The sequence below is a fragment of the Silurus meridionalis genome, chromosome 11, assembly GCF_014805685.1.
Source record: "Silurus meridionalis isolate SWU-2019-XX chromosome 11, ASM1480568v1, whole genome shotgun sequence".
Taxonomy (NCBI): Eukaryota; Metazoa; Chordata; class Actinopteri; order Siluriformes; family Siluridae; genus Silurus; species Silurus meridionalis.
The window spans coordinates 18,729,385-18,756,325 of record NC_060894.1 but is presented as its reverse complement, the minus strand read 5'-3'; the positions used below and the strand labels follow the sequence as shown (position 1 = coordinate 18,756,325).

Genomic DNA, 26,941 nt, shown 5'->3' with positions numbered 1-26,941 from the left:
GCATGCTTTACCAAGGGTCCCTGGGAAATCAATTCCACTACTCCCCCAGATAGCCACATTATGTTTCTGATCATTGTAATCTTGGCAATCGATATGTATGAAAAGCATGTGGTAAGTCAGGTATGGTGAGAGAAAAGTACACAGCTTTAACAGCTTAAAAAGTGAGGGAAAAAAACATTGTGAATCATGTGCACGTATTGTGAATCCTGAAGGTCTACTGTTTGAGAACCAGAAACTCACAAAGACTCATTTGAAAGGATTTGTCTGTATTCTTTAAAGGGTCTCTGGTTATCCTTTGTAATGGTGTTTGAGTTTTTCAAGGTCTCTTAAGGATAGCTGGGATATTTCCTCTTATTTCTGATCACTAAAATTTTTTATTTACCAACACAAATCTGTCACGCATGGAAGTGTGAAAGAAGAGTAAAGAGCTTATCAGCATCAAAAATGATGGTAAGCAACATTTTTTGTGAATCATATCCTTGTGTTGTAAGGCCTTAAAGCACATAGGCCTACCTTTTGAGAACTGGCACAGGTAATATGTAACAGGTAATATGTAACATATATAATAGAATTATTTTATTAATTCATTCTATTCAATTATCCTGTATATAATTTATTGTATATGCTAAACAATCCTCATATCTATATATCATCTGTATATACATTATGTATAACTTTTGCACAGTTTACATATATTGTACATATTCCATATTGTATATTTTTATATTCCACATTCTCTTAACATATTGTGTCTTACACACGTCTTGCACAACAAAAAATTTTCATGTGTTTATATAAACACTATATTTCCAAATGTATTGGGTAATCTGGTCATAAGTTTGGTATGTGATTTTTGAGCATTGCATTCCACATTTATTCCCAATTTGCTCTTATAACTCCCTCCACTTTTCTTCTAAGGTGTTCCACTAGATTTTGCACTGTGCTTTAGTATATTTGTGTTCATCAGCTTCAAGGGTATCATGAAAGGCATGATGTAGGTGAGGAGGCCTGGGGTGCAGTCAGTTTTCCAGTTCATCCCAAAGGCGTTCTGTAGGGATGAGATCAGAGCTCTATAGCAGGCCACTTAAGATCTTCCTCTCCAAAGCATGTAAACCATTTCTTCAAAGAGCTCACTCTGTGTCTCCATACCCCCTGTCCTCTACATCTGCCTCTTTCAACCCAACTACCTGCATGTCTTCCCTCACCACATCCATAAACCTCCTTCTTGGTCTTCCTCTTTTCCTCCTTCCTGGCGGCTCCATCCTCAGCATTCTTCTTCCGATATATACCCCATGTCCCTCCTCTGCACATGTCCAAACCATCCTAATCTCGCCTTCCTCACCTTGTCTCCAAAACGTCCTACATGCGCTGTCTCTCTAATAAACTCATTTCTAATCTGTCCATCGTCGTCACTCCCAACGAAAACCTCAACATCTTCAGCTCTGCTACCTCCAGCTCCACCTCCTGTCTTTGACTCAATGCCACTGTCTCTAAACCATACAACATCTCAGGTCTCACCACAGTCCTATAAACAGCAAAATAACAAGAAATGATTAGTCAATTTATTCATGAAATATAGAGGCTGGAAAAAGATCATTTATTTTTATCAGCCACATCTTTTTTCTTTCAACCTTTTTTATTCAACATTGAGTATCTCAGGGTTTGGTCTTACAGTACAAAGAACACCATGAAGGCCAGCTGAAGATGCTTTGTGAAAGAGAGTGTTCTGTTCATTAATATGTTTGAGTTCTTGAATGGGATGAAAGGAGCAATTATAACCTCAGAATGGACAAACGAAGTTCTCAGGAGCTTCTGAAGTAATAGGAGAAGCTTAACTCGTCTTCAGACCAAGAAGTCAAAGAAATGGAAGTGTGGCTCCAGAAGGTTTTCAGGTAGACAGACAAATAGAGCAGTTCATTCTTTCGATTTGAGTCATTATTTCTATTTGAGTTCGTCGAAAGGTAGTGGAAACGCTGAAACACAAGTTTTTGGTTTTTTTTAGCCAAGTGACACAGCTGAACCGGTAGCACCACGACGGCATACGTATTGTGTGTGTGTGTGTGTGTAAGAGAGAGTGTGTGTGTGTGTGTGTATGTGTGTGTGATGTGGAGCGCTCCATTTGATTTCCTTGAAGCTGCCCGTTATTTCGGGAGGACGCTCCGCCCAGCGAATGGCGAGTTGAGGTTGGGGGAAAGAAGTCGCCCTTCCTGGCCGGGGCTCAGGTTCCAGCTGCGGCGGTCGGCTCGGACAACGCCGGGGGGTAAAAGTGTGGAAGTCGGGGCAATCGAGCGAAGTTATTTCAGAGTGCCGAAAAGCAAACAACATGGCGAGTCGAGTGAGCGGAGGACACAGTAGGGTAGGGAGAAGAATCGGAATCGCATTGCTATAGTCGCCTAACTAAGTAGTCTGAAACTGGGTTCTGTGTGTGTTGTTATTTTGTGTCGTGGATTTCCCAAGGAATGGCAACCTTTCGGTGAAACAGTAGCGCGATTGTCCGAGACGATGAAGAGTTTCCACTGCGTTGAGTCTCGTAACGGTTCAGACAAGTCTTCGGGTCTAAAAGGACACTTCACTTGGAAGGAAAAGGATCGCTTTCGAAGGAGCTCCATGATCATGTTTATTATATAATATTAACGTCCCGGGAGAGTTGAGGATTTCGTCCGGGTGCGCGGATGGATGAAGGTTCGTGCTCGAGCACGTTCTTGGCACTATGTTGCACTGCAGTGTATTTCACTCAACCCAGCAGCGATACACCTTTTGCTTCTAAATGATTGCATGGACTTGATTTGATCATGGCATTGAGGTCTAGAAAAGCGTGGACCAATGTGATGCTGGGGATTTTGCTCGGCTTCACTGCAGCATCTTGGGTCCTGGTCCCCCGGGTTACAGAGGTCAAAAAGTGCTCACCCTACAGTGTTGGGAAAATTCAAGAACCCGCAAGACCTCGGATGACAAACGACGTCTGGCCCGAGAGCCTGCACAAACCATCGTCCAGCAGAGAGAGAAGCTATGAAGAGGAGGATGAGGAGCAAAGAGCGGACACGCCAATCCAGGGAGGACCCGTTCCACGTCCCAGACACTTCCTCTACGTTGGAGTCATGACCGCTAAGAAGTACCTGGATTCGAGAGCGGTGGTTGTGTTTAAAACGTGGGCACCGAGCATCCCGGGAAAGGTCGAGTTTTTCTCCAGCCATGGCTCGGACTCTGTGCCTCTACCTTTCCCGCTGCCTGTGGTCTCGTTGCCAGGGGTTGACGATTCGTACCCGCCGCAGAAGAAGTCCTTCATGATGTTGAAGTACATGCACGATCACTACCTGGACAAATACGAGTGGTTCATGAGGGCTGACGATGACGTCTATATCCGAGGTGAAGAAGCTAGACAGAGTTCTGGGAAGTGGTGTGTCCTCTGCGTTTAGTGCCAGGCATGCAATTACGTAATGGCAGCCTCCCATCAAAAAGCTATGATATACTCCGTGTCCAGCTGCTGCCACCAGGACAGGCGGTAGATTTAGTTTTTACTATTTCCTGTCAAGCAAAGCCTAAACCTTAGTGAGCTATCGGAAAGCCATGAAAGACCACACTAATGATTTAGAGTGGAATACTTTGTGGAATGTAGAGACCTCACCTTTCAGGCAGATACAAAAATTGGCACTTAGTTCATGCAGTGTTCAGCATTATTGCTCATTATGAAGATTACATCGTAAGCTAAAGACACAAAACCAATATATTCTAGGTTATCTAATCTCGTGTGTTTTTATATACTCTTGGAGATCTTTCTTCTATTTCATCAAGTTGTTTCAGACGTCATGTTTTTAGAGTAATTAAGAAGTTATATGTCATGTTTTTAGGAATGCACAGTGACCTAGAGATCAGTAGGATGGACATTCCTTATATAAATATAGATTGTTCTCCAAGAACATATTTCCATGCACATATTAATCAGTGATTAAAGTTTATTAGTGTAAGTGAAATGCCATGCACTGTCATATCGATTCTTGATCTGTAGTAAATAGAAGTGCTTGATGTTATTGGTCCTGAGAGCTGAGATGATTTGTTTCTTAGTTTGAGAAGCTTTGTGTTGATCTTTTTCTTTTTTTTTTTCATTTGCGAGTGCCATTTAACCCAATGACTGTTGGTTTCTCTCTGGAGTCGTATATATTTTTTATCGGCCGCACTTGAAATAAGGAAGAACAGAAATCTTCTCAAACTGAGAAACAAGCGAGGTGCAGGAGCAGATGAAATGTGTGCTTTTCTTTATTAAACCTTTCGTAGACACACCCAGGTGGAAAACCATCACTTACTCTATTGATTTCATAAAAGTAAAATGACGTCTCTTTCACTATAAAGACTGGCCAAATGTAATAACATCGTAATACATTCTTGTGTTTGTGTTTTCGGTCTGTTTTAGGTGAAAAGCTGGAGCTCTTTTTGCGTTCGCTCAACAGCAGTAAGCCAATGTATCTTGGTCAGACGGGTCTAGGCACTACTGAAGAACTGGGCAAGTTGGCGCTGGAGCCTGGGGAGAATTTTTGCATGGGTGGCCCTGGTATGATCTTTAGCCGCGAGGTGCTGCGCAAGATGGTGCCCCATATCGGCACTTGTCTGAAGGAGATGTACACGACGCACGAGGATGTAGAAGTAGGACGCTGCATTCGGCGATTCGGGGGAACCCAGTGCGTCTGGTCGTATGAGGTAAGCCATAATAATGTATGTTAGGGAGGTCAAATCAGGTTTTCTATTTCTTCTTGTATTTCGACTCGAACATACTGTATATGATCCAGAATTATTGCAACATGATGAATAAACTATAGGATGTAGTGACAATGTGATTTAACCACATTATTAGCAAATTTCCAAAAAAAGTAATATTTGTTCTAAGACTAAACCCTACCACAGCTCCAGAGTTCCAGTTTCAGTCCTGATCTCAGGTTTCTCTCTGTTTGGAGTTTTCTCATTCTCTTCTCGTCTACTTCTGAATGTCCTCTGGGAAAAAAATGACCTTAGGTTGATTGGCTGCTCTAAATTTCCTCTAGATGTGAACAGGAGTGTGAATGTGTCTGTGCAGGTTGTCCTGTGCTGACCCGGTGATGGAAGTATGTAATCCGGCATTACGCCCAGTGTTCCCAGGATACTTACTTAATGGAGGCTTTATGCTCTTAGATATCCATCACTCAGACCTGTTTTAATTTAATGAAAACATTTAAGGAAATGAAGCCATTACCATTTAAAGCGGTTTTCATCATCGAACGCTGCAGAGTCTTCCAAAGCGTAGGAAATTCAAATCATGAAATAGAATATGGCAGAGAGGAGGTAGAAATCTTATTTATCATCAAAGTATTTATATCTTGATTTTATTGAAATTGCCAGACGTTTCACTGCAGCCTATATTAGCCTGCTGTGTTGGTGATGTTCTGTTTGGAAGACTGTTGAATACATGGTGTGATCCAGAGCGTTCAGTTCCCATCAGCCATGCAGTCCGTCTGACTGCATGTGCTGTCTCCATCTCAACGCCTTCTCGACCCTTTTCATTATTAATAAGCTTTAAAGGTCTAAATATAGTGAGGCTGTGGGACAATTTATCGGCTTTTCCCATAGAAGGAAACAACCGTAGCCATTTTACAATAAATAACTGCGAGCAAACTATTCGAGTAGCACAGAGAACATCACAATAACTTATTTAATGATACTCAACTGCATCTTTGATTTTATAACTTTGCGAGTTCTTGTAGTCTGGAAAGTTTATAGGAATGTCCTGCATTTCTTGCATTCACAGCACTTTGGAGTCTAATTTTAGATGTACTGTGAGAGCTTACTGATAATACCTTTCATAAGTGAAATTAGGTTTTTTCACATATTTCCACGGATTTGTGTGACTGTACGTTCAAAATGTTTTCAGTTTGTTTAATCCGTCCTTCTCTTGCAAACCGAAACAGCTTTCATGGTCTCAAATCCATAATGATTAAAAGCAATTCCTACAAGTTTCCCCCCAGGCAGGATTGAGGCAGCCCTCTGCTGCATCCTACCCTCCTGTTCTTCAGGAGCACTGATGAGTTTCAGCAAGTCTCCACAATAATTAGAGTATCTCTGTATGCACGTGATGTTTAATTCATTGCTTGTCATGGTGGTGTTGGCATACTTAGTAACATATTCGCATATTTGTCCCCCGCTTTCCACTTCACATTATCGCACATGAGGGGGACTTCAAGGCTTTCACTTTAGGCATTCACAAATTAAATCCTGGTACATATTTGATTGCATTTGTAAACCCTGGAAGAATGGAGCCCTGGCCTTTTCCACAACAAAACACAAATCTGAAATATTCCCTGGAATAGAATCGGCAACTACTTCTGCTGCTAGAATAATGTGACTCACAGTGAGAGCTTTTGCAGTCTGCAGTGATAAAGTGAGCCCATGGGCATTGTTTGCTTTCACATCAGAGATTTTCAGGATTTTCTTGCTTGTTCATGTAAATCTAGGCAGCTCCTGCCTACACTGTTAATAAGGAACAAACAACATCGTTGTGTGTAGACGCTTAAATCCGACCGCATAAAAATCACCATGCTGCATTGCAAAATACAATTGGTCTCGGAAAACTGAGAAACGCAATCCCTCCTACGAATACGAGATCATGGAAATCACCTACAAAAATTCTAAATGTATTTATATTCAGATTTCAATCAGAATTTAGTTTTCTAAATTAATTTTGTGCCATGCCTCTGGAAACAATACAAAAAGAGTTAGGAATGTCAGCACTGTCAGTATGCTCTTTACAGCTCTCCCAGGAAGCATGAAAGCCTACAAACATGGCTGCCATAGACTGCAATTCCCATCACACACACAAACACACACACACACGCGCACTCGAATACACAAACACACAAACACACACACACACATATACACGTACAGGTATATATATGTGTGTGTGTGTGTGTGTGTGTGTGTGTGTGTGTGTATATATATATATATATATATATATATATATATATATATATATATATATATACACACACACACACACACACACACACACACACACACACACACATACATACATACATACATACATATATATACCGGTACGTATATGTGTGTGTTCGAGTGTGCATGTGATGGGAATTGCAGTATATCATTGTTATTGTTATTGCTTTTCTGGTTTTGATCTTTCTCTTGTTTCCTTTGTGGTTACTGACAGTAGTTCTGTCGACTGCAGTGTGTTTGTTGATTGCCTGCTCTCACCTCTGATCACATTAACGACATTGCCAGCCTTTGTTAGATTTGTCTTCCAGTTCTAAAATAAAGCATTGTAACCTGCACCTGCAATTGACTCAGAACATGGTTTAATATCTGAGATCTTGCATGACAGTTAAAAAAAAATCTTTTTATGATATACCAGCCCTGAGTCACACCTTTGCTCTTTCTGTTTGTTCCAACCTATATACTAATTTTCAGTACGGACATGCACAAAACACTAGTTCCCGATATATATATATATATATATATATATATATATATATATATATATATATATATATATATATATATATATAGTGTGTGTGTTTATATATTAGGGTTGTAATGGTACAGAAAATTTCGGTTCTGCACCTACCTCGGTTCACGGTTCGGTTCAATTTTGGTATGGTTGATGAAAGAAATGCAAAGCATGAATTTGCTTGTCATTTTTTATTAACAAGGTTTATTTTTATTAACAATTTGTAAACATCAACAATTTACATTTTAAAAACAATTTTAATTAAAATGCTTGGTTAAATCATATATAAAATAATATTTTATAATATTATTTACAAATAAAGTAGAATAAATGAAATGAATGCAATACTCTTTTATTATATGGATTTTCTCCTTTTAAGAGAAATTCTTGAAGTTGGACATAAAACGTTAAAGAATCCATAGCGCTAGTGTTAGCTGCTAGCCAATTCCTGGTTAGTGGCTATTGCTAGCGCTATGGATTCTTCATGCATGCGCAAAACAAATCTCATTTCCGCCACAGTGACACTGCGCTCCAAAAACTCCAAAAACGTATTTTTAATAAAAATATTTTTTTTTTTTTAAAAGTTAGGTAATTAATTAGTAGATTAATCACAATGTAATTGCAAGATTTTTTTTCTTTTTTTAAATGTACCTTAAATTAATAAAGTTAAAGTTTTTAATACTCTAATTAACATGGGCATTTACAATTATTAATGCTTTATGCAAATGTATGTTTTTATTAGTGAAACCAAACTCAACATAGAGCATCAGGACAACATATTCTTGTAAATCTTGTAAATTCTTTAAAGTAATAATGGTGTTTTAAACTCGGTAAATCATCAGGACACCAAAGGGAACTTTTGCTATGTTTCCACACGGATGGTTTTATTTGCCGGACGTGCGCATCATGGCAGATTTTGGTGCTTGATTTGAGACTTGCCACATCAGTAAAACAAATGTTTAGTGTTTAAAACTTTTTTTTCGGTGGAGTAAATTTTTTTTATATCTGAGTAAAGAAACAACGCCGTGATTAAATCTGTGTTGTGTTTCAAGGTTTTAATTTTGCCTCTTTAATATTTATTTATTTCTATTTTCAATAAAAATGGACAAACAGCAATGCGCGCTGTATTGATTAAAGCGAAAATTAATTTGGGTTAACACGTTATTAATTAGTTAGTTTTGACACACAGTATCTCACAAAAGTAAGTACACCCCTCACATTTCAGCAACTATTTTAGTATATCTTCTAAAGGGACAAGACTATAGAAATTACATTTGGATTTACTTTAGAGTAGTCATTGTGCAGCTTGTATAGCATTACAGATTTACTCTCCTCTGAAAATAACTTTACATACAGCCTTTATTGTCAAAATAGCTGCCAACAAAAGTAAGTACACCCTGAATGATAACAGCTGTACGTCATGTAACCGCATATTAGCCATTCAAATCTTGTATAAGAGCTTTTTTAGATTTATTTATTTATATTTTTAATAAAAATGATAATAGAAATGAGCGCTGCATTCATTTTATATATATCCTGCATACTAATGCACCAAAAATACATAAATATGCATTACAGCATAATAATGAAGATAATAATGCAGCACATTAATATTAATGGACTGTGTCACGCTGCACTTTTATCGAACCACAATACTCGTATAGAAATATACCATAATATAGTATGGCTATAGCTACTGATTTTATTTTCTGATCAACACTTACAATAGAGAATAAATGAATAATAATAAATCCTAATAACATTTCAAATATGTCAGAGATAAATCTTTTAAATCGGACTGATGTGTATATTTGAGGTCTAATTCACAATTGTACAACATTTATTCTTTGTATTCAGGTACTTAATGATTTAACTTGTTCTGCTGCATTGGGCCGCCTGCTCTGTACCACACGCCAGCGCTCATAAAACATGATTCAAGCCTTTAAAATCGCACTACAGTTTCAGGACCGTAACCCAGGCGACAGTGATCATTCCATAATACTGGTTCTGCTGAGTTTGTATTGAGCTGAGCTGAGACTGGGGGTGTGTAATCACAAGAACAACATTTTTGCTCTGTACTCACTCCTACAACTTCTCATACTTTTCCAGACAAACTGACAAACCGTTTTGACACAGGGGGCCAAATGTAAATGGAAAACAAGAGAGTAGAAATCGTGTTTGTGAAAGGTTTTGCTTCACACTGGTGAATATCCGTTCAACTGACGACGCTTGTAAGATTGCGATCAGGAAGTTAGGCAAGGCTGAGGGTCAGAAATGGGCAGATTACAAAGGCAACTCAGTTTTAATTGCCAGATTGGTAAGTAATCTTACTGTACATCATCACATGGAAATAGTATTAGTAGGCTTATCTGCTAAACGTCTGTTTCCTCTCAATGGTTTGTCTTCATAACGCCTGAGAGATGGTTTTCTTATCACTGCAACATCTGGCTTGCTCACTAGGGCCCAAATGTCTGTAATGCTGTAATGCTTTTTTTTCAGAATGCTTCATTGCCTACTGATTTAAAGTGCTAGAAAAAATGCATCAAATTAAACCCTAGAAAAGCTGCACAACAGGATAGTTGATGTTCAATTTGTAGATTTGTATTAATGTCCATGTAATGAGAAGAAATATATTTATGCTACTAGGACGAAAATCATCCCAGTTGCTAGATTTTGCAATGTAGATTCGATGAAGTCTCACTCAGACTCCGTATAGCCTTTAGTTGAAAATGGCAAATGAAACATGTATTAAACATGGAAATAGATGGAAATGTGCTTAGTAAGATTCTTGCAGAGTGCTGAGAAATAAGCTTACATGGCAAGTGTATTTAAAGGGGACCAAATGTTCTGTAATGTCAATACTTTAATACTGCATCCAAATCAGTGATCTAACAAAGCAATGTCATGCTTTGAACTTTCAACTTCCTCTGTCAGGTTGAGCAATGGAAAATTGTAAATAGAAATATAAGGAAATATATGAAATGTGAAAGAAAGATATATATAAGAAATATCAAGTGAATAGAATGCGAGTAATGTTTTGATGTAGCCTTTATCTATCAATCTCTGAACATAAGTGTCTATCTATCTATCTATCTATCTATCTATCTATCTATCTATCTATCTATCTATCTATCTATCTATCTATCTATCTATCTATCTATCTATCTATCTATCTATTTGTTTATTATTATTTGTATTAACTTTTTTTTTTATTCCAATGTTTCTCATTTCTGATATATATATATATATATATATATATATATATATATATATATATATATATATATATATATATTAAAAAAATCATGAATTCAGTTCAGGTCAATTCAATTAATTTTTATTTGTATACCGCTTTTAATAATGTACATTGTTTTCAAAGCAGCTTTGCACAGATAAATAAGAATATCTAAGATTGTATTTCTGTAGTTGACAAGGAAAAACCTCCTGAGATGCCACGAGGAAGAACCCGTTCTCATTTAGGTGGCACAGAATGTCCGTTTATGACATTTGTTAAGGTGTGAAGTTAGGATTCAATTCAGTTCAATCTAATGCATATGTCAATTCATGGCATGTAAAACATTTTTTAACAAATGACCAGCTGATAAAATTAAGTGCAGTATAATTATGGTAATATGACATGCTGTGTGTTATTAATTTACTCTGACGTGTTGGAGAGGGAAAACAGAAGCTAGTTGCAGAAACACCTGTTAATAGCTGCAATAACTTAAACAATAACAGGAACAAACTTGTTCCACCACATTAATCCTAACTGCTATGTATAAAAGGGAAATGGTGCAATATTAAATAAAACCACCCGAGCATGCATTATTTTTCCATAACAGCCTTCCATCATTCATTTCACATAATGCATGTCTATAAACTGAGTGCTTTGGAAGAAACTTGGAAACTTTTCAAGGCACAAAGTGACCATAGGTACGAAAAGGACGCTGTATGTAGTCAGGCACATATGGACATTGACAAAGTTATTGTAATTTCAGCAGTGTTATTAGAGTTCAAATTAAATAGGTAAAATATTATCTCATGCTGCAGACTTTAAATTCAATCATATTTAAATCCAACTTGGAATTATTGCACTTTTTATAAGTGGCACCAAAAATAATTGGACAAGCTAAAATTATCATAAATCAAATCATTTTTATTTTTCATACTTGGCTGTAGATCCTTTGCAGTCAATATGTGCCTGAGGTCTGGAACACATAGACATCACCAGATGCTGTTTTTTGTCCTGCTGCTTTGATCAGCTTTTACTTCATAATTCAAATTCAAGGGCAGGTACTATATGTTAGAAGACGAGTTGGCAGGCTTCAGATTACATGCACTTCTTTGCCTCCTTCATTCCTCTTTTTTTTCCCTAATACTTTCATTCAAGTTTTTATAAAAGGATTTTCTTTTAATTCTGCAAACTGTTATTTAGTCTTCCTGTTGTTGAGTCCTACCAGTGGTTTACATTTTGTCATAAAAACCCTATTTACACTCATGAAGTCTTCTCTTTGCTGTTGACTTGACTGAAGCATCGGATTCATCTTTTAGGCTCTTTGCTGTTGCTGAGCTCATTACTCTTTGTTTTTAAGGTTGTTACAAACAATAGATTTTTTCCAGCATAATGATCAGTTAAATGATCAACTTCAATGGCACTAACAGCTCTTTGGACTTTATACCAAGAGTGAATCCGAATGCAAACGTTCACTTTAAATAGAATAATGAAAACTGGTCATGGAACAGCTAAGGAGCCAATTGTTTGGTTACTTTTGGCCCTTAAACAAAAACGGGGACCATGTATATAAAAAACTGGTGGTAGATTTCTAACAATTGGGTTGCACTCAAGCATAAATGATGCCATTTTTTTCTCTGTTGAAATGTTAAAGTGTGTGAAAGTGGTCATTAAAGCAGTTAGTCTTGCTTCAGTGTAATTTCTTCCAGAAAATACTGTAGCCTTGTTTATTTTTATGGTAATATTTTAAATTCTAGATGTAGCAAAAGCAAGTCCAGGCAAAGCTCTTTTTTTTGTTGTTGTTGTTTTTTTATCTTTTTCCTCTATTGTAATTTTCTCTGCTTGGACAGCACTGGGATAAAATGTAAGACTCAGTATTGCCTGCATTTATCACACCAGGGCTGTGTTTAATCTGTGTTTTGTTGGGCTGAGTTCTAAAAGCTGTGCTCACTTCTTATGAGCTGAATACTAAAACTATAGCTGTTTCATTAGGGCAGAATGCAAGCTGTCATTATTTTGAACTGTTGTTATGTGATTACGAAGCGAGAATTGTTTATGTCAGCACTTAGTCACTGCCTATTCTGGCTGAGTTTTGGACTAAGATTGGCTGCAAACCTTGGAAAAGGACAGCCAAGACTGGTTATTCAACTTGTTCTGCTTATTTCTGCTTCTCAGTTGATTATTATGCATAGATTTGCATAGATATTATGCAAAATCATGCATTTGTGAATGGATTTACCGAAGAGAATGCCATGCAGTTTTGCATTCTCATTCTGAAAAGAAACGTAGTTTGTTCATCAAACAGATGTTTGGTTGATGTGCATTGGGAAACTGGCGATGGGTTTCAGAGCCATTTGTTTTCTATAGTTACGGACAGTGGTGGACGAGTTAAAGTAAAAATACAGTAGTTAAAATATGACTCCAGTCAAAGTAAAAGTTTGCTTTAAAACATTTACTTGAGTAAAAGTACATAGGTATTTGTTTTAAATGCACATATGTATCCAATGTACTATGATTTATAATGGCTATAATGTCCTATTAACATCATTTGTCACAAGACTCTTTGCTTAATCAGCTCAGTTTATGTGATAAGACTCTCATGTTACTCTTAGCACTTCAATCTATCAATAGAATGATGTAAATTATTCAAACATTGATTGATATCTATTAAAAATATCTGTTATAAACTTTATATTACTGTGAGACACATTACATTTAAACATACTGTAGCTACACCATACAAGCAAAGCTTTGTGGGCACTTGACCATAACCACATAAGTACTTTTTGACATTTAATTCCAGCTTTAGTCTCCTTTAGCTGCTATAATACCGTCTACACTTCTGGGAGGGCTTTTCATTACATTTTCAAGTGTGGCGGTGTGAATTTGTGTTTATTCAGCCAAAAGAGCATTAGTGAGGTCACTTGACAATGAGACAACAATGTTTATTGAGGAGGCCTGGCACGTAGTTGATCTTCTAGTTCATCTCAAAAGTGTTTATTGGGATTGAAGTCAGGGCTGCTTGACTTCTATGATCTCCACCATGGCAATTAATGTCTTTTTAGACATTGGTGTGTACACTTTTATTATGGAACATGTCTGAATTTTTAGTTTCAAGTAAAATTGTAATGCTACAGCATATAAAACCATTCTATACAACTGTCTGGTTCCAAGTTTGTGGAAACAGTTTGGGAAAAGAACTATGTATAAGTGATGGTCAGGTGTCTACATACTTTTGGCTGTATAGTGAACATAGTAAAACTGTAAGGATTGTTTTCCTAATTCTTTGACCACCAATCATCTTTACTAATTAAAAGCTAATACCTGCCACAAACACTGTCTGGGCTATAGATTTGTCCATTCCTGGTAAGACAGATTTGCAATCATGAGAAGAAAAAAAAAGGAACACCCAAAAGGCATTGTACCTTTCATCGAAGAACAAGGCGCCAAGTTCTACCAGATGGCCAAATTAAAACAGCACATGCATAGCTATTAACGCAATGATGTATTCTCTGGTCATTTAATGCTGTGCTGTAATTAGATCTTCAAACGTGTGAGGATTGCTTTCAAGGTCCTTTAGTCAGCAAGTGATGGGCTCTTATCCTGTGCCATTAATGATGTGAGAAGGATGTGGAAATGGACTGCATTAGCACTACATTGCTGTCAGTTCAGTCTAGAATAAGTTAGAATAAGTTGCATTTTTTTTAGCTGATATATAACACATTTCCTAAAGCGAGGTTAATAGTTGTGTAAAAAAACTTTTATTTCCAGTACAATTTCCAGAATAAATATATCTTGTTAGCCAAACTACTAGCAAGCAGCAGGGCATTGTATACCTTTCTGCCAAAATAAGTAAGTTTTTGTTGCCTGTGTTAACTGCTTCAGGAGCATCGACTTTCTCCGTTTAGTATAATGTGCCGTATCGATTGAGGAAAAAGCGAACAATTTGAGAGAAACCCCTCCTTCCCCACTCCTTTTTTACCACCCACCTCCCGTTCTGGAAACGCCACTGAATGTGCTAATCTTGCCATCTGCCCTAAAACGAGAGCCAACTATACACACCAGAATGATGGAGCATCATGTCCACCTGTCAAGCGTTGGACTTCAAGGTCTTTACTCTCTCCTTCTGCGTCCTTTCAGATGCTTTTCTGGCAGGCCTGCGAAACAAAGGTTTTGAAAGACGATTATGCGCACATGAATAGCCTGGTGCACTTCACAAATTCAAGGTTACAGCTGTGATCATATGTGTTATGTTCTGATGCGATCATGGGACTGCTACCGCTTAAAAGGAGCTTGACTGCTTCATAAAAACAGCTGCTGGGAGTCCAGAGGAACGACGATGAATAAATCGGTTGAAAGTGTGGATCCAGGAAAAAAAAAAAAGTATAGTAGAGTTAAAGCCATTTTGATTGCTGTGTGAAGCAGTTTCACAATGCTGAATGTCTGCTGTTAGAAGCAATATCAATAACTTCACTGGTTATCTCAGTAAAATGATGAGGCCCTGTGTTGTAATAAAAAAAATAGCTGACATTGTGCTTCCATATGGTTTCCATATGGTGCAAATGTCAATCGTCAGGCAAATGCCTGCTTGCTTAATTCAATTAGGCAGAGTACCAGTATTTTACCTTTAAGTCAGTATTTGAGTTCATATAGCACAAGCATCACCGCCTGCCTTTTTAGAAATGCTGAAAGCTTCCAGGCTAATGTGTGAATCCCGTGCCCCATTAGAGAAGCACTGAACGGAGTCCGAATAATTTGTCTTTCAGTGCAAAGTGTCACGTACTGGGCTCTCAGCACATTGGGTACCATGCACCACAGAAGCACATTCCACAAATCAGTTCTCAAATTACAGCCCAGTGCTGATCAGAGCCAAAAGTATCAAATCAGTTCTATATTTCTAGTACATACCGTTTGCAAATATGTGTAGTAGAATTCTCAGTGGACGTCGGTGTGGTGTGTCGTGGCGTGTCTTGGTGTAGCGCTTTGTAAATACATGCAGAATATCACTACATAAGCATTTACACTGGGGTTCCTGTGCTTGAGTGGCGAACCTGTTGTGAGTCACAAAAGGTGCAGTGTGTTAGCATGGCTGTGCTGGAAGCCCTGACAGATGGCTGCTGTGAGAAAGCATGGTATTCATGTCTGTGCGTATGTGTATATACAGTCTTGTCTGAGACCATAGATCAAATAGATCATATCATATCAGCTTTTTTTTTTTTATATTTAAAAGGAAATATTTTAAACGTCCACCTTTTTTTAACCTATCCATTTTTTAAGAGATCTAAAATATTTGAACATGCGACTAACAGGTATTTCCTGTTGCTCATGTCTGCATTTTTATATTTAAGGTCGATGTTATTGTTATTACGATGCATAGCCAACAATACGATACATTAAAAATACTTTTGAAGCAGGAAATGATGCAAATCAATGCGATCTGATTTGATTCAACACACAGAAATTTGACTTTTATTTCTTTGGTTAAGAAAAACAGCCAATCATCTATTTACTTAAGTGACTTTTGACACCGTGTGTAACGTGTCTTTTGTTAAAGCCTGTGTAAAGTACTGTACATTAGTGTAGACAGCTCCGGCTTATAGACAGGTGCGGCTTATTTATGTTCAAAATATAAATAATATAATAGTCTGGAAATTACGGTATGTCTTAAAGATTTGCAATTATTTAAAAAATGTTTTTTAAGACCAATGCAAATGAAGTTAATGGCTGTGAATCAATTTATACCCATACATACCATGGCTGAAAAGCGCGGATGAGTAGCAATCTGACTATTTTTCAGTGAAGTTTCATATTAAGACATTTTCACATGCAAACTTGATATTTTTTTGTTTTTTTCCCACACCGTTCTTTATAAGCCCTCGGCATCGTTGTGTTTAAAAATCATATAATTTTTCCTATTCTTTCTAATTAAAGCTTTTGAACCCTTTCAGCACGATTTTATTCCTCTCCCATCTTCCACGTGATTGACAGATTGGATAATTGCGTGAATGAGCAGGTGAACTGCTGTTCAATTTCGAAAACAGACTAGTGAGTGCATGTGTGTACAAGAATCTACAATGAAAACACTTCTTATGAATCCAGTACTGTATGTCACACCAAGGCTGCTATACACAGCATATGCCCAGGGACTCAGAGCCTCAAACTGAATATATTTCTAACATATTTGTCACCAAAGCATGCTCCCTGCATTGACTTGCAACAGGAAGACAAAAAACGAGCTCCTCAGAGAAAATATTTATCTGAATGTCATATATTTCAGCTTCTGGTTAGACATCAAAAGGTTGTGCGAAATGAATGCTAGTTTCTTCTTCCTTATACTATAAATAGTAAAACTCTTCATGAGAAAAATATATTTGTAAAGAAAAAGCAACCTTTAGTAAATCTCTTGATGTTGTATTTTCCGTCATGGCATGAATAAGAAGGATCCCATGGGGAGTTTACCAACTCATGCGTTTGCTTTGAGTTACCAGAACAAGAACACACACACACACACACACACACACACACACACGCATGTTTGTTTTTTTTACACACTATTAGCCAAAAATGATAACAAAAATTTTGTTTTACTTTCTCACTAATACATGTTTTTATTTATGAATATAGACACATATACACTAAACGGTCAAAAGTATTGGGACACCTGACTTTTACAGCAGTATGTAGTTCTTTTCCAAACTTTTACCACAAAGCTTGAGGCACACAATTACATAGGATGTCTTTGAATGTCTTAGTATGAAATTTCTTTGAGCTAGGAGACCCAAACTTCCAGCGTGACAATGCCCCTGTGCACAAAGCAAACTCCATAAAGCAATGGTTTACATGGTTTGAAAAGGAAGATCTTGAGTATCCTGCTATAGAGCTCTGACCTCAAACCTATTGAACACTTTTGGGATGATTGTGAATGCTAAGTGCACCTCAGGCCTCCTCATTTGATCTACATCAGTACCTGAGTTTATTAATGCTCTTGTGGCTGAATGAACACAAGTCTCCATTAGCAAAATCTAGTGGAACATCTTCCCAGAGGAGTGGAGGTTATTATAACAAAGACAATAGCGACTAAATATGGAAAGGAAAGTACAGAAAGCACATACGAATCTTATGTTTAGGTCTTATGGCTAGTTTTGAAATTTACATTCTTGTTCTTGGCTGACAGAAAAGGAACCTGGTGCGGTCTTCTGCTGTGGTCACATCCACTTCAGGCTTCGACATGCTGCAATGTTTTTCTCCTTGTTTATTTGAGTTACCACCCTACCTCAAACTGTTTTAGCCATTCTTTTTCTGCCCTCTGTTATTATCCAGCCATTTCCTTACTGGATGCCTTTTTTGTTTTTTATACCATTCTGTGTTACGACTGCGTTATCACAGGATCATCAGCGCTTTCCAAAATACTCAAACCAAGATCACTATTCTTTAGGAGTGTAACGGTACACAAAATTCACGGTTCGGTACGCAGCTCAGTTTTTAAGTTACGGTTCGGTTCAATTTAAGTACAGTTGTCAGTTTGTATTTTTTATTAATGCAGTTTATTATTATTATTAACATTTGTAATCATTAACAGTTTACATTTTGAAACAATTTTAAATAAAATGCATGTTTGGTTAAATAATATATAAAATAAATTGTATAATATTTTATAAAAATATTCAATATATTACAATAAAATACAATAACTCATAATTCAATAAAAGAATTGTATTATATTGATTAAATGTACTAATAGATTAAATTGGCACAAATGAATTTGATTAAATAAATGATTTAATTAAATAGTTTACATTTGTTGGACTTTATTCAAGTAAAACAGATGAGCATATATGTGTGTGTGTGTGTGTGTGTGTGTGTTTTACATTTAATTTTGTGAAGATATGATCTACTTAATCCTTTTACTTATTTCAGCATACTGTAAGAAATGTTTCCATTCTTATCGTCCTTCATTCATTCACTCTGGTGGGGGGTGGGGGACTGGTGTTTCCCGGCCTATACGGCAGTTAATGGACCTCAGTTGTGTTGAGTTTTTTACAACCTACATGCATTCTTTCGTGGGTATGATGGAGGAGAGAGGTGGAGAGGGAGCATGAACATCCTCCACTGTATGTGTTTTCTTTTTCCTCTTAGCTTTCTAATGCAAATTTGTATTTTTATCCCTCCAACTTGCACTCGGACGCTTCTCTAATTCCTCACTATAGTCTCAGTTTCTCAGGCTGATCTTGCTTTGGGTGCTTTGATAAGAGAAAATGTAAACTGACAAGCATCGGAGCTTTAGGGGGGCTGGAGGAGGGAGAAAACTTTAACTATAATAATAAAAAAAAAAACATTGACACTACACTAAAACAGTGTGAGGCAGAGACTCAACAAAGTAGCTGTCCACCACTTAATACGTTTCCGTGGTAACTCAGATTTGTAGGTATGAAAAAAATTTAGGTATAAATACGTGTAACCGTTCCACCCCTACTATTCTTCCTCTTTCTGATGCTCCATGTGATTGATAAATGAAGTGCTTGACCCATATGTGAACGGTTTCCTGCACTGCCACACGCTGCAGCCTAATGATTGACCATTTGGATGACTTGATGAAACGGATTTTACAATTTCTTTTGGTGAGAGTATTTTATAAGAAACGTTCAATCGAACCCTAAACCATGCTGGAATTGTTCACTGGCAATTTTTGAGATTTTTAAAAACGGCATTTAGGGAAAAAACTGATACATCTTGTAAAAAAAAATAAAAAATGTGTGGCCTTGACCAAAGGCATACTTGTACTGAATGAGGTGCAGGACAGCAGAATAATGGTGAAGAGCTGTCTCATATGCACACACACACACACACACACACACACACACAAAATCAGTTCGCCACATGACTTTCAATATACGGTTGACACCTTGGATACTAATGAACCTTCCACTACTCCTGAATCTATTTTTACTCATTTTCTTACTGCATTGACTTTGGTATGTCTGTGTTTGCAGCTGCCAGCTGTGGATCTGACTGCTGTGTATTGATTCCTACTCTCTGTTTGCTAACGTGGCTTCCTGCACCACAGAAACGGTGACAGAGCCTGTATGTGGGAGCTGGGCTGACTTCGCCTAGTCCATGCGTTCTCTCTCTCTCTCAAAGAGACACACACACACACACACATATACACAGGACTCACTTCAGCCCAAATGAATTGCCTTTCCTGCCACAGCAATAAGCCATATTTCACAAAGCTTCGATTCTTCTGTACTCAGAAGCGTAGTTTTTTTTTACACCATTACTTGTATTTTATTGTGTGATTGATGTGTGTACAGTGTTAGATTATGTCCCCATTGCTGTCATTAAATCATTTCCAACCATCGCTAGATGAGCTTGCATAGATAGGACTGCTCTAAGGAAATTAATTCCATTTCTGTTTCTGCAAAAACACCTTTTTTTGGTCCTATTTTTTTTTTCCTTTTTCTGTGACTTGTGTTGTAGCAGAACTCTATAGTGAACACTGGTGTATATCCTGATGTATGTGTCATCGCACAGTGAAGCTGAATGACAATGACATCTCAGTGTTACTTTAGATTCAGCTCCTCTCTTGCTCCAGGGTGATGTGCTCAAGTCAGACTCGGAGCTTGGCGTCAGTCCATATGTATGATTTACACTTATATTTTATTTATCGCCTTTCCCGGTGTAGACCTTTATCAATCCGCTCACACGCGTAGAGGGCGCTGCACATGCTGAGGTCAGCGCTCGTAATGGCCGCACACCTTCTAGCACCTAGTTTCGCATTTCCTAGTTTGTATTTCATCCTTTTCTCCTATGTAAAGATGTAAAGATGTCGTTTGTTTTGGACAAAACCATCGTGTCGTGCCAGACATGCCACAGCCTTGAAAGTAATTCCTTGTATTGTTTCGGAGGTTTGGAAAGCTGTCTAACACTTTGTTGTAAAGGCAGTTGATGGTGGAAAAGATTAACACCATGCGCCTAGCCTTGAGCTGTAAGGGTGGAGGTTTCTTGATTTGCAGCAAGGCCAAACAAGCGTGAACCTCGCTTTCGGCTTGTGCCTCCGAACCCTCACTCAAGCCTAGTGGCACACATTTAATCACTTCGAACTCGCTGCAAGCAGCTGTGGTTTGATTAATCAAAGCCGTGGGCCCTATTTATACTCACTCCATGTTGATTTAAGACCTCTTAATGTTGATTGTGGTCAAAACTGGCCGCATATGAAGCCAGCACCATGAATCCTACTGATCAAGAGTTGTAAAAATGCATCTGATGATTTTTTATTTTTTTTTTGTTTAGTGCGGTGTTCACTCCAAGCTGTCGCTTTCCATTACAACCCTTGCCAAAAGTTTTAATGTGATTTTCAGGGGGTCCTCCGAGGCTTTGTACTGCACCTAATTCTTTTACACATTCCACCAATTCAATTCAATAGCAACTCTACATCATGGAATACACAAAAAGAGTTGATGCATAGAGTAAAGACAAAAAGTTATAAATATATTGACCCTTCAGGGTGTATTATCTTTAATGACTTCATATTTGTGAAAATATAACACTTTGTCCACTACTTGTTCAAATGCTTTATGGTTTCTATAGTACAAGGTCGAATCTAGATAATCTTTTACAGGGTGGTAAGTGGGCATGGGGGCAATTATGAACGGTGGCAACAATGATGCAAGCATCCTTGCATTTTTCTTGTCAATCCGAGGTATGAAATACATATTCAGTGTATACACTGGGGCGTAAATTTTTTAATATTGGTGTATAAAAATGAAATAAAGACTGATGTGTGATTGACATTACCTGAACTTGATATCTGGATTGAAGAGACATAAATTAAATGAGATGGTAAGATAATTTCTGTTTCTACACAATTTTTACTAAGCATAACAAACAATGCAGATTATATAAAGATATAAAGCCTCAATGTATCTGTTTTACTTATGTCAAAAACACATAACACATACACAGAAAACACATTTAAATCACCAAAAATATATAAAAAAATTTAATAAAAAATCACAGTGTCCAACATTACCTGCCAAATGATGTTCATTTTCGGGCAATTCTGAAGAGGCAATCGACTGAACAACATACTTAAGAAAAATAGTTTAGCATTAAACTGTTTGAAAGGAATGGAATCTCCAGTGTCAATGTTTTGTAGTTGTTGGGTTGCCAACACTGGAAAATTGTGCACTTTCAGGGTATTTCAGTACCATTTATTTCACTTTGCAAGACAAAAGACTGGTGAGAGAATGACTGTTCTGATTTGCAGCGGTAACCTGTCTCATTAAGATTCCACAACAACGGACATATCTATAAATGGTGTAAATGGTATAAAAGTACAGCAAATTGCATTTGCTTAATTTGCAAACATCTTGCTTAGCTTGGCGCTCTAAATGGTGTGCTGGAGCAAAATCAGCATGGAAACAAGTAAAAACAAGCATGGAAGTGTGTGACACACAGCATAACTCTACCCACAACACTACACACAACTCGCATCAGCTCAACTAAAACATGAGGAACCTGCGCCTTAAAAGGAAAGTACTTCTTTCAATTGGATACCTGAAACTTGAAGTTCACTCTAGTGTTTTGATCATTTCTTTTAATATTTTGTATACACATTGCTTCCCTTTTGGCAGCCCTGTGTTTTTTGTTCTTGTTTTCATTTTCAATGTAAAAAGCGGAAAAGAAAATGTGAGTTTCACTGATGTTTAGTTCACAAAATGGTCAAAAAAGCAGCCATGAATGTGTGCAGCTATTAAATGGTTTATCAATTCTAGAGAGAAAGTAATATCATGGGATATCCACTATATAGATAGAAGTTTGTGTCATGATGGAACAGGTTCGGGGCTCCTAGTGGAGAGAAGTATAGAGAAAATTGAATGCTAGCACATCCAAAGAGATCCTATACAATTGTGTGCCTCCAACTTTGTGGTATCAGTATGGGGACGAACCACAAAAATCTGTGGAAAAGTCTGATGTCCCAATATTTTAGTCAGTGTCATGTATCATTTAAAATTGAAATTGAAATGCAATTACAATAGATTTTAGCTGGTATAAGATTCTCTATTGCTTTACATGACATTTACTCATGAGCTTACATTCCAGTGCTAATGGTAGTTCTCACTCTCCAGTGTTCTGTGTTGTTTAAAGACTATAATCACACTCTTGATATCACCCAAATGAGGATGGGTTCCCCTTTTGAGTCTGGTTCCTCTCAAGGTTTCTTCCTCATAACATCGAAGGGAGTTTTTCCTTGCCACAGACGCCATGGCTGCTCATCAGGGATAAACATGCACCATTCACCTTAACTGTTGATTTCTGTAAAGCTGCTTTGAGACAATGTCTGCTGTGAAAAGCGCTATAGAAATATACTTGGCTTGACTTGACGTGTAAGATACATATATGGTGTCTCTGTTGTCTTTGTTTAGTTGTATTAAGAGGTCGACCGATTTATTGGTTTTAATACAGAACGAGAGCAGCCTTCACAAGCGAATCACTGACGCCACATGCTGTTATATTTTATGTGTCTTATTTTTTTTTATTTTGGATGTAACTGTTTTTATTTATTTGGAGTGTTACTTTTTGTTTCAGTTTGAATTAATGTTAACTCAATATTTAATATAATGAATATATTCATATTTATTTAATCTTGCACATATTCATGATTCAGTATTAGTTTTTTTGCAATAAAGTTCAGTACTTACTGTATTTACAACCCAGTATTTATTAAATCAGTTATCGCCAATTACAATAAAAATCTGTATCGATAAAAACGATCGGTTGACCTTTATTTGTATTGGATCAAGCAACACTGTGAACCCTGTGTTGCGGAAGTTTATAAACCCCACGTTTTTTTTTTTCCTTGCACACCTCATTGGTCGTTCCATTTCCCTCTTTATGTTTATGCGTCTCTCTTTCTCTGAATGGTCCTGTTTTATGTATTCAGTGTGTAGAGAAGAGCAGTGTGATTTATAGCACCGAGGCAGTTGGAGCAGGGCATGTTAATGAGAGTTTTAGCGGAGGGCACTGAGGTAGACTCTGTGCTCGACTTTCCGCATGTTCTCCAGTGCCAGACTGCCTGCAGGGCCCGCATTAGCATGCGCCGAGCTCAGCTCACCTTGCTGCCCAGACGCTAAGGCTAATCCTGTGCAATAAAGCCTGATCACCCACATGCTTTAATACAGGTTAGTCAGCACCTCAGTGTAGACATTAGAATGTTGTATTTTTATTACTATTCTTTTTTTTTTTTTTTTACTCGAATGGATATGCGCATCCTAAAACAAGACTTTGCCCTTTGAAACGTGCTGCCATACTGTAATTAATAATCTGTAACTGTTACAGTCAGGACGCGGGGGTGCGTGTAATGAAGTAAAGCGTTGATAGCTAAGGAGAGCTGATGCTCACAAAGCATGACAGCATATATTGTGTGCTGTGGTAATATTTCCGAATTGCATATTGAGTGTGTGCAAACAGTAGCCGAAACTCAATCACGGAACTCAGTCACAGGCCAAGATCTGTAGCTCTAAAAGGATTACATGCACTGTAATGCGGTAAATAAAGCCTGAGGGATTGTAGTGGATCCTTTTAGGAAGCCACTCACCTTTCTAATCTTGAAAAGCTTTTAGCAATCATGCTATTGTGGTTAGAATACGATCTCAACAAGTATTATTATTATTATATAAATAGACTAAAGTGCCAGGTGGTAGAGAAGCACAGCTTTTATATTGTGTAAGTACTAGGGATAGCGAGATTCACTGATTCGCATCGGCGTAAAAGTTAATGATGTAATGATCTTTTTTTTTTTTTTTTTAACGTATTTGCATTCATAACAACTGCACTTTTATTATTTCGTAAGCGCTATACTTTTATTATTTAGAAAGCGACTGAAAATTTATGACCAATATTTTATACTTTGATTGATTTCTCCTGGCTAAACTGTTTCTCAAGTATGTTCTTTCAGCACTATTGCTGCTATGTGAATACGAGGTATCGCAACACTATGGAGACCGAGGCGTGTCCTGAGAGTCACATAGAATACAGATTAACATGGCAGAGGTAGAGCTGCAACTTCCTGCAGACAAAACTGGGAAAAAAATATTGTCTGGTTTTATTTTATTTGATATTTTTTCTTTAGTTTTTTTGCACTACAAAGCCTGTTTGTGAAAGCGTTAGAAGTTAGACGGTACTTAAGTTAATTGATGATTTGCTGTTTAAGAAATTAAAGAATGAACTATCTGTATCATATTGAATTGCATTGCATCATTTTTTTTGCATCGTATTGGACTGAATCACGTTGTAAAATCGGATTGCACTGCATCGTAATAGGGGGGAATTGTTGTCTATGCATCAAGATGCGAATTGCGTAAGCCTCAGTTATGGAGATGCACATCCCTACGTAAAATGGTTATAGCACAGAGCTACAAAGAGACCAGAACACAGCGGAGTTAAAAAGCCGATCTACATACCAAATACACCTCAGTTTGTGCTCTTGTGGCATATTTGTTTTTTGAGGTGCCAGCCGAGACAATGTGGTGATGACTGCAGCACTTCAGAGTGACAGATCCTGAACCAAATCTGTTTGTCATTCGGTCTAGGGAAAGAGCGGTCAGTCAATCCACCGAGAACTCTACTGACACAGCGTTATTCTGACTAATACATTGTGCCACAAAGCCTCAGTGCAACCTAACTGGATCCTACTCAGCACCTCGGACCTGTCAGTACAGAGCCGGGTGATGGATAGACGCAGTGTGCGCAGGGCTGTAGAGACTGCATCAGGAAACGGTGATAGAAAAATCAGAAAGCCAAAAAGAATTCACAGACTAAAATGCTGTCAGAATGAGTATTCATTCAAACAGTGTACCTGCTATATTTGACATGTTATGTTGGCCTCAGACGCTGAGAAATGCACAATGGAGAAGAGCTTTGCTGTTCCATTTGGAAAATGAGCTGCAATTTTCCCTAAATGTCACATTTTAATTGATGGCAGCAACTCGAAATGAATTGCCTTTGCTTATCAGACGTGCGTATGCCAGAATTGTTTAATTAAGTGCAGGCCACCTCTAGGTGCTGTACTCCAGCTGTAGCTGAGCTGCTGCCAATTAATAGGCTAATGTCAGAAGCACAGAAAGCATCCATCTTTCAGGAATATGGCTGCGGCAGAAACTAAACGGAGTGCTAACATTCGAATATGTTTAAGAAACAAATTAATTTTATCGCGTAGCATCATTTGGCAAAATATTTCAGGGTTATTATTTACTACAGAGTTTATGGAGACTACATGTTCAATTGAAGGCAATTCACAAGGTGGGAGATGTGTACATCCTGGCAGCGTCCCAACACATCGAACGAAAATTGTAAGATTTGTAAAAAAAAAAAATGTTTCGCTATCGTTATCATAAGCTCGTCGAACTCATCGTTGCTGGTGGACTATCTGTACTTCAGTTCACCATAGCAATGGTCATTACAGGTTAAGACATCTTGTCTTTTAGTCAATGCCACTGTCTCTAATTCATACAACATCGCAGGTCTCACCACAGTCCTATAAACTTTCCCTTTTACTCTTGCAGATCCATCACATATTTTGTATTTAATGTATTTACATTTTACAATTTTTTCACACTTTTTTTAGACTTACACAACTTTTTTGGAATTGGGGTCATATGAATAATGAGAGAGATTTTTTTATTTTTGTATTTTCCATAAAAGCTTAGGAAGAATTTCAATCAGTACAATAAATCAACCGTCACAAGCCTGTTCTTTTAATCCTCGACTGGAATGTATTGTAACCTGCATGCGGTTCTGAGGCTGCATACAAAGAAGACATAATTGTTCAAAGAAAATTAAGATACCAACTGTGACAGTTAGTGCACTGATGCTATCTCCAGAATCTTAAAGACAATCCAAAGATTGTTCTTTTGTCCTTTTGTTTGTCTGTTCAACATGGCACGATTATAATTTTCAAGTGAATTTGTACATTTATAGTGCTGAGTTTAGTGTTACAGGTCGACGCTATGGTACATGCCCACATTAAATGCTACAATTACACCAAGAAGTGCTTCCTTGTAATCCGCATACTTGAACATGGACATTTAGTTTTAGGCTCAGTCCTGGTTGAGGGAATTGCTTTTTCCGTTTGAAATAGCATACAGCTAAAGCATGATGTGGCGAGAGAGGGTTGAGACTTAAAAGCTTGCGCTTGAATACCTAATAAGGATCATGTC

At 37.6% G+C, this 26,941-nt stretch overlaps 1 protein-coding gene across 1 annotated transcript in view; it reads left to right on the top strand.

Annotated features, from left to right (window-relative positions):
* Positions 1–1,639: 1,639 nt before the first annotated feature.
* Positions 1,640–26,941, top strand: part of chsy3 (chondroitin sulfate synthase 3) — a 47,961-nt gene continuing 22,659 nt past the window's right edge. Inside the window, exons 1-2 of the mRNA XM_046861986.1 lie at positions 1,640–3,366; positions 4,409–4,692. Coding sequence (XP_046717942.1) covers positions 2,793–3,366; positions 4,409–4,692 — 858 coding nt within the window. The 5' untranslated portion in view covers positions 1,640–2,792. The remainder of the gene's footprint in view (positions 3,367–4,408; positions 4,693–26,941) is intronic.